The 8,597-nt window shown below is 39.9% G+C and overlaps 1 protein-coding gene across 1 annotated transcript in view; it reads left to right on the top strand.

Moving 5' to 3' along the window:
• Window positions 1-6,328: 6,328 nt before the first annotated feature.
• Window positions 6,329-8,597, top strand: part of slc2a5 (solute carrier family 2 member 5) — a gene marked incomplete at its 5' end in the record, with an annotated part of 13,279 nt that continues 11,010 nt past the window's right edge. The window contains 5 exons of the mRNA XM_084184445.1: window positions 6,329-6,376; window positions 6,600-6,698; window positions 7,027-7,187; window positions 7,376-7,500; window positions 8,378-8,530. Coding sequence (XP_084040571.1) covers window positions 6,329-6,376; window positions 6,600-6,698; window positions 7,027-7,187; window positions 7,376-7,500; window positions 8,378-8,530 — 586 coding nt within the window. The remainder of the gene's footprint in view (window positions 6,377-6,599; window positions 6,699-7,026; window positions 7,188-7,375; window positions 7,501-8,377; window positions 8,531-8,597) is intronic.

The raw sequence follows: 8,597 nt of genomic DNA, 5'->3' as shown, positions 1-8,597 counted from the left end.
GGTAGAGCTTGAAAATTCAAGCCCCTTGGGTGCTGCCATAGAGTTACATTAGAAGTGCCCATCCAAGAAGGCTCAAGGTCATTGGCCACAGATAAAATGACGTCAAATCACGTTATATCTACATCATACTTTCAAAAGCTTAGCTAGCAGTCATCATCATGAATCAAGTCGACAATCTACTGGCAAATCCTTTTTAATCCTTGTCATATGAAGATAAATAATTAAGAGAAATTATAGATAAAACAAATCAGTGCTCATCGGCCATTGGACATAACATTTCACAAGTTGGAAATCGCAAATTCAACAATGAGTGGTTTGGAAGGAATCAGTGGCTAACTGCAGGCATTGCAAAGCAATCACTAGCCTGTTATTCAGAAGAGTGGGTGTGTGGTCCCAATTCTGGGTTTAAGGATCTCTTTTCCAAGCTTAAAATGATAAACATTCAACATTGGCCATGCTGTCAATCCAGCATGATTTCTGCTGCGCTCAAAACAACTGTTAACTTGGAACTGGGTAATCTGACTTCAGTGAGTTCAAGACAACTGGGAACTCTGGAAAAAACGAGCTCAGACTGGGAAAATACGTTTTGAACGGTCATCCAACTCGGAATTGTAAGTCGGGACCTCTGGCCTCTTTTTATTTTTTTTTTAAATGTTTATTATTATTATTATTATTATTTTTTGTGATTATTATAACATTTCTAATTACAATCACAAAAAAACATAGGACATCACTACACATATTTTTTCTCTGAAGAAACATAAAATAACATTAAAGTTAAAAAAATGTAATCACAAGAATGGACTTTCAAGTTTAAGTACCTAAAATAAAATAAATAAAATAAGGTCAGGGGTTACAGAGGTCAGGGGTTACAGAGGTCAGGGGTTACAGAGGTCAGGGGTTACAGAGGTCAGGGGTTACAGAGGTCAGGGGTTACAGAGGTCAGGGGTTACAGAGGTCAGGGGTTACAGAGGTCAGGGGTTACAGAGGTCAGGGGTTACAGTTGTACACATATGATGGAGTTGTAAGTATACAGTGTTTTTTTGTTATTGACTAATTCTAGAGATTTTATTAAATATTGGATTTCAAGTAAAAATATATTGCATTTGGGGACAGATTTCAAATATTTGTTTTACTCGGGCCTCTTTCTAGAGCTACGATCTGAAGATCACTGCCGTCATCATGATTCAACCTTGTTTTTTTTCCAGAGTTCCCAGTTGTCTTGAAAGCACCATAAATCCAGAGAATGCCAGACTTTGATGACAAAGTTTGATGACAAAATTTGCCCACGAAGGACTGCCGCGGGTCGCCTTCCTGTTCAAGTGGGCACAGCACAACAAGGTGAGTCCAAAAATGTATTGTATGCTGCTGCATAAATGATGTAATATGCCAGGGAGATGTGTATACTGTAGCTAAGAAAGTAATACTAAGTGTATGTTGTGAAGTAAACTGTTAGTAGCCCATGTGCCTCACCCTAATAATCTGGTCTATTTTTAAAGGCAGTAAATGAGGCTGAATGAACTGTTTCGCTGCCAGACAAGGCTCCGCTGATAGCCAGGTGTAGCAGTGGTAAGGCGTTGGGACTGCTGTTGGGTTTGTGGGCACCGTTTTGTCACCGTTATAGTGCAATGAAGGTATTGTTTAGTGTTGTGTTGTGAAGGTCCCCGGGACCTCCCATACGTAAAAATGTATGCACACATGACTGTAAGTCGCTTTGGATAAAAGTGTCTGCTAAATGGCATATTATTATTATTATTATTATTATTATAAATAGTTAGAGCACCTTGTAATAGCCTTAACTCAACTTTAAACCAGTGTCTCTCCACTTCCTGTTTTTACAATTTACGTATGTTATGTCATCTATAACTACCCTGTGGATGAGCCATAAAGTCCATGCCTCTCATGTCTCTTTATAGTGTTTTAGACAGATAGCATAATGTGCCTCATGTAGTGACCTTTATAATTATCACCCAATTTCAAGGCTTCCTTGTCCAGCTGAGATTCTTGAATCCTTGGTAAATGCACAACTTTGCTCTTTTCTATCTGAGAAATGTATTTAGAATGTAAACCAGTCAGGGTTTAGGCCTGGACATAGCACTATTACAACAACCACTTCAGTCAGGGTGCCATCTACCCTCGTGCCCTTTGTTTTGTTACAGGTGACAGTTTTGATACTCGTCACTGCATCCCGTATCGAAAGGTTGGCTGGACTTCACTAAAGACTATCTACATTACTCTTATCTTATCTAACTTTGCTGTTGAAGTATAGACACCTGAGTTGCCTAACCTGTTCACGGGATTGGTTAACTCTTGAGGTTGCTAGGGTCTCCACCGAGCGAGGTAAATTTGGTTAACTCTTTAGGTTCCAAGGGTCTCCACCGAGCGAGGTAAATCCGCTTTTAGTTTTAATGCACCGTGTTGCTGGAACAAAATCAAAAATCCATTTCGTCTTGATGTTCTGGTGCCGTTCGGGCAATTTAAAGTATTTATTGGGGACTTATTTGTGGAGGAATGTGACTGTTTTTCCGGGTGATTTGTGATGTTTTATTTGTGGTTCCCATGACTGTGTTTTTGTATTTTAATGTGTATATATATATACATATAGGTAGGGTATAATGTGTACATTTATGTTGTGTGTATATACAGGGTGCATTTGTAAAAGAGAACTAGGTCTCAATATGTCTTCCCTGTTAAAATAAAGGTTAAATAAATGTCATTGATAAGTTTGAGCAACTTTAATGTGGACAGACCTTCTGAATGCTCTTGAATCTTTATCAAAACCAAGCCAACTAAACACAGACTATTTTTCAGACTATAAATTCAGATTAGTTTATTTTATTCAACGTGGCCCATACAGTGTCTTCAGTATTCATACCCCTTGGCTGCCAGGCCGCTTGACCTATTCCACATTTTGTTGTGTTACAGCCTGAAATCTAAATGGATTAAATCTATTTTTTAAATAATAATAATATTTTTTTTCTCACCCATCTACACATAATACCCCATGAAAACATGTTTTTGGAAATGTTTGCAAATTTCTTGAAAATGAAATACAGAAATATCTCATTTACGTAAGTATTCACACCCCTGAGTCAATACATGTTAGAATCACCTTTGGCAGCGATTACAGCTGTGAGGTCTTTCTGGGTAAGTCTCTTAAGAGCTTTGCACACCTGGATTGTAAATTGGTTGCTGATCATTGCTAGACAGCCATCATTATCAAGTCTTGCCACATATTTTTCAAGCAGATTTTTCAGTCAAAACTGTAACTAGGCCACTCAAGAATATTTAATGTCATCTTGGTAAGCAACTCCAGTGTATATTTGGCCTTGTGTTTTAGGTTATTGTTCTGCAGAAGGGTGAATTTCAAATCAAATCAAAATCTAATTTTATTTGTCACATGCGCCGAATACAACAGATGAAAAAGTAAGTAAGACCAATGCTCTAAATAAACTAAAGGAACAATAGTAACACAATAAAATAACAATAACAAGGTTATAGACAACGGGGTACCGGTACCGAGTCAATGTGCAGGGGTACGGGTTAGTTGAGGTAATTGAGGTAATATGTACATGTAGGTAGGGGTAAAGTGACTATGCATAGATAATAAAACAGAGAGTAGCAGCAGCGTATGTGAAGAGTGTGAAGGAACCTCAGCAATCTACACACAATACCCCATAATGACAAAGCGGAAACAGGTTTTCAGAAATGTTAGCAAATGTATTACAAATAAAAAAACAGAAATACCTTATTTACATAAGTATTCAGACCCTTTGCTATGAGACTCAAAATTGAGCTCAGGTGCATCCTGTTTCCATTGATCATCCTTGAGATGTTTCTACAACTTGATTGGAGTCCACCTTTGGTAAATTCAATTGATTGGACATGATTTGCAAAGGCGCACACTTGTCTATATAAAGTCCCACAGTTGACAGTGCATGTCAGAGCAAAAACCAAGCCATCAGGTCGAAGCAATTGTCCGTAGAGTTCCGAGAGGATTGTGTTGAGGCACAGATCTGAGGAAGGGTTCCAAACAATGTCTGCAGCATTGAAGGTCCCCAAGAATGCAGTGGCCTCCATCATTCTTAAATGGATGAAATTTGGAACCACCAAGACTCTTCCTAGAGCTGGCCGCCCTGGCCAAACTGAGGAATCGGGGGAGAAGGGCCTTGGTCAGGGAGGTGACCAAGAACCCGATGGTCACTCTGACAGAGCTCTAGAGTTCCTCTGTGGAGATGGGAGAACGTTTCAGAAGGACAACCATCTCAGCAGCACTCCACCAATCAGGCCTTTATGGTAGAGTGGCCAGATTGAAGCCACTCCTCAGTAAAAGGACATGACAGCCCGCTTAGAGTTTGCCAAAAGGTACCTAAAGACTCTCAGACCATGAGAAACAAGATTCTCTGGTCTGATGAAACCAAGATTGAACTCTTTGGCCTGAATGCCAAACGTCACGTCTGGAGGAAACCTGGCACCATCCCTACGGTGAAGCATGGTGGTGGCAGCATCATGCTGTGGGGAAAAAGTCAAGGGGTCTGAATACTTTCTGAAGGCACTGTATACAAAGTGAAATATTGGGATGCAAACTCAAAATTGAATACATTTCAATTCTATATCTGACATGGTACAGGTGTCTTATTTTTTTTGTTTCAAAGTAGATTTGTTTAAGAAACACTATGTGTGACCCTGATTTAGCCCACCGCAGTAAAAGGTTAAGGAGCCTTTTGGTCCCGGACTTGGTGCTCTGGTATCGCTTGCTATGCAGTAGCAGAGAGAATTGGAGTCTTTTACCATTTTTAGGGCCTTCCTCTGACACGCCTGGTATAGAGGTCCCGGATGGCATGAAGCTCGGCCCCAGTGACGTACTCACTACCCTTTGCAGCGCCTTGCAGTCAGATGCCGAGCAGTTGCCATACCAAGCGGTGATACAACCAGTCAGGATGCTCTCGATGGTGGAGCTTTAGAACTTTCTGAGGATCTGAGGTCCCATGCCAAATCTTGTCGTGCCCTCTTCACGACTGTCTTGGTGTTTTTGGACCACGATAGATCCTTAGTAATGTGGACGCCAATGAATTTGATGCTCTCGACCCGCTCCACTACAGCCCCTTCAATGTAAATGGAGGTGTGCTCGGCCCTCCTTTTCCTGTAGCTCCTTTTCATCTCCCAGTGTCTGATGTAAAACTGAACCAGGTCTTCTTCTAGGATTTTGCCTGTGCTTAGCTCTATTACGTTTCTTTTTATCCTAAAAAACTCCCTAGTTCTTGCCAATGACAAGCATACCCATAACATGACGCAGCCACCAACAGGCTTGAAAATATGAATATGTTGGATTTGCCCCAAACATAACGCTTTGTATTCAGGACATAAAGTTAATTTCTTTGCTTCCTTTTGCTTTAATGACTTGTTGCAAACAGGATGCATGTTTGGAATATTTTTATTCTGTACAAGCTTCCATCTTTTCACTCTGTCAATTAGGTTAGTATTGTGGAGTAGCTACAATGTTGTTGATCCATCCTCAGTTTTCTCCTATCACAGCCATTCAACTCTGTAACTGTTTTAAGGTCACCATTGGCCTCATGGTGAAATCCCTGAGCGGTTTCCTTCCTCTCCGGTAACTGAGTTAGGAAGGACGCCTGTATTCTGTAGTGACTGGGTGTATTGATACACCATCCAAAGTGTAATTAATAACGTCACCATGCTCAAAGGCATATTCAATGTCTGCTTATTTTTTTTACCCATCTACCAATATGTGCCCTTCTTTGCGGGGCATTGGAAAACCTCCACGGTCTTTGTGGTTGAATCTGTGTTTGAAATTCACTGCTCGACGGAGGGACCTTACAGATAATTGTGTGTGTGTGGGGTACAGAGATGAGGTAGTCATTCAAAAATCATGTTAAATTGTCCATGTAACTTATTATGTGACTTGTTATGGACATTTTTACTCCTGAACTTATTTAGGCTTGCCATAACAAAGGGGTTTAATACTTGGCTCAAGACATTTCAGCTTTCATTTGTAATAAAAAATAAAATGAAAACGTAATTCCATTTTGACATTATGGGGTTATTGTGTGTAGCTCAGTAACACAACATCTCCATTGAATCCATTTTTAAATTCAGGCTGTAACGCAACAAAATGTGGAAAAAGTGGTGTGAACACTTTCTGAAGACTGAAGATTTTGTAGTGTAAGGGGTAGTAAACTCTAATCTACCGTCTGATCCTCTGATCCAATGTCCAAAGTACATCTGAATCCAGCGGAGCAGTCAGACTAGCACTGGTCTGCTATCTGTGGCTGAGAGAGGTGACAATAGAAAGCTGAAGTGCAGAGCCATGGAAGAAGAACATAATTGTGGGAAACCTTTGGAAGAGAGGAGAGGGGTGAGCCAATGACTTTACATTTTGATGTTGTTATGTTGTATACTTTGATGTTGGATTTTTTTTTTTTTAAATAACCTTAGTTGTGCTTAGCACATGGATACTATGTTACTAAATAGGAAACATAACTACAGCATGAAAAATGTTAGCAATAAGGTAGGAAATGTGTGGTTATTTGCAGATTATTGTGATAATTCCTACAGTATGTTCTCCTTTTATGTGACAGAAGCTGACTGTGGTCCTGGCCTTGGCTACCCTTATATCTGCCTTTGGATCATCCTTCCAGTATGGGTACAATGTGGCTGTGGTCAACTCTCCATCTCTGGTAGTTTAAACCACACTGAATTTATCTTAAGTAAACAATGACATAATACATTCATTTCAATACCCAATCTATTCACCTGAATAAACTGAAACTGAAACTTCACTGTCTGAAAGGGTTCACATTTCTATCTATTGTCTTTGGGCTTAATTAAATTGAATTGTTGTATTCACACAGAATCTATTTTTCCCACTGTCATATAAGTCATGGGTGGCTTTACATTCCAGCCATTTTGACCAGGTCTCCCTTGTAAAATAGGTATTTTGACCTTAATGGGTCTTCCTGGATAAAAAAAAAGTTTTAAATAAAATAAGAATCTGTCTTTGTCCAGTTGATGCAGCAGTTCTACAATACTACCTACTTGGAGCGTTATGGCCGACCCATGGAGGATAGCTTCCTAACCCTCCTGTGGTCCCTGTCTGTCTCCATGTATCCCCTGGGAGGTTTCTTTGGCTCACTGATGGTGGCCCCGCTCGTCAACAAACTAGGAAGGTAATGACTGGTTACTAAAGGTGTATAAATTGTCTATAAACCAATAAGTATCAGTTTATAAACCAAAATACAACTGGAAAATGTTTGTAAATGATCAATTGAAATCTAGGAAAAAATACATACTATAGCTAGCTTTGATCATCATGAAATACATTGTTGTTTATCTCCAATTAATAATTGTTTGACAGGAAAGGCACCCTCCTCTTCAACAACATCTTCTCCATTGTTCCTGCTGTGATGATGGGAGTGAGCGAGATCGCTAAGTCATACGAGATCATCATCGTGGCTAGGGTTATGGTGGGGATCTGCGCAGGTCAGGAAAACTCCATTTTGATCACATTTAATGGACAGAGAAGTTTGTATATCTTATCTCATTTAATATTTTCTTATTTTTTTTTATTTTTTTATTCAAGAACAACATATACTTAAACTTTGTAGCTATATGTGTCAGTTTCTTATTAAACTTGATTAATGACCTTATTTATTTAGCAATCAGATTTAAAAAAGATTTGAAATTGTTAGAAATTGCGTAATTCAAATCTGGTATTGGAATAAGAATCAAGAGATCTTCAATCCAAGCTTAATTTATTATATGCTAAATGTATGTATGATAAGTATGAAGGTTCGTATATATACGGGTCCACTGAAATACCTCGCAGGGCACTCAGAGAACTAAACCATTGTTTACAGGTTCTTTCTCAAATACTCTGACAGAGAGTTCCCACCTCTTCTGTTGGCCAATCAGAGTAAAGGACTGAGTGTGGTTTAGACTTTACTCAGCCAATCCGTTGGCGCACGGGTTAGTCCCAACCCCTCGGCGCTCCATTTGTTGCACACTGTTGCCAGGCATAAGTTTATCATAACATCCTGTGGAGTTAGCACCCAAAAGACACCCTTCCAATCTGTACTCTATGTACCTACGTTCAAGGATGGTTTCACAGACAACAAAGAGAGAGTGTTCGTATCTGTAAGAAATACAAGTCTTATCTGACCTACCCCCTAACGTTCCTTACATGAATCACAGCCTGTTATGTGAAACAATTTATATCAGTATAGTACAAACCTATGCTTATCATTAATGCATTCCTTCTAAGTTATTCATCACATACAGATCAAATTATGAGAAAAATAGAACCCAACAAAATGCAGTCTGTGGCCTGATGCATTCTCTGCCGTCGCCCTTCCTCTAGGCCTTTCATCCAACGTGGTGCCCATGTACCTGGGTGAACTGTCTCCTAAGAACCTGAGAGGAGCGATCGGCGTCGTGCCTCAGCTCTTCATCACCATCGGGATCCTCAGCGCACAGGTGTTAGGCATCAGGAGCATTCTGGGAAACAACACAGGTAGCCACGAGCAGAGGTTCACGAAATGTTCTGGTACACAACCCCACACTGATATCAGGGAATTCTG

This window comes from Coregonus lavaretus (genome assembly GCF_964263955.1).
Source record: "Coregonus lavaretus genome assembly, chromosome: 20".
Taxonomy (NCBI): domain Eukaryota; kingdom Metazoa; phylum Chordata; class Actinopteri; order Salmoniformes; family Salmonidae; genus Coregonus; species Coregonus lavaretus.
This window is presented reverse-complemented; position numbering and strand designations above follow the sequence as displayed.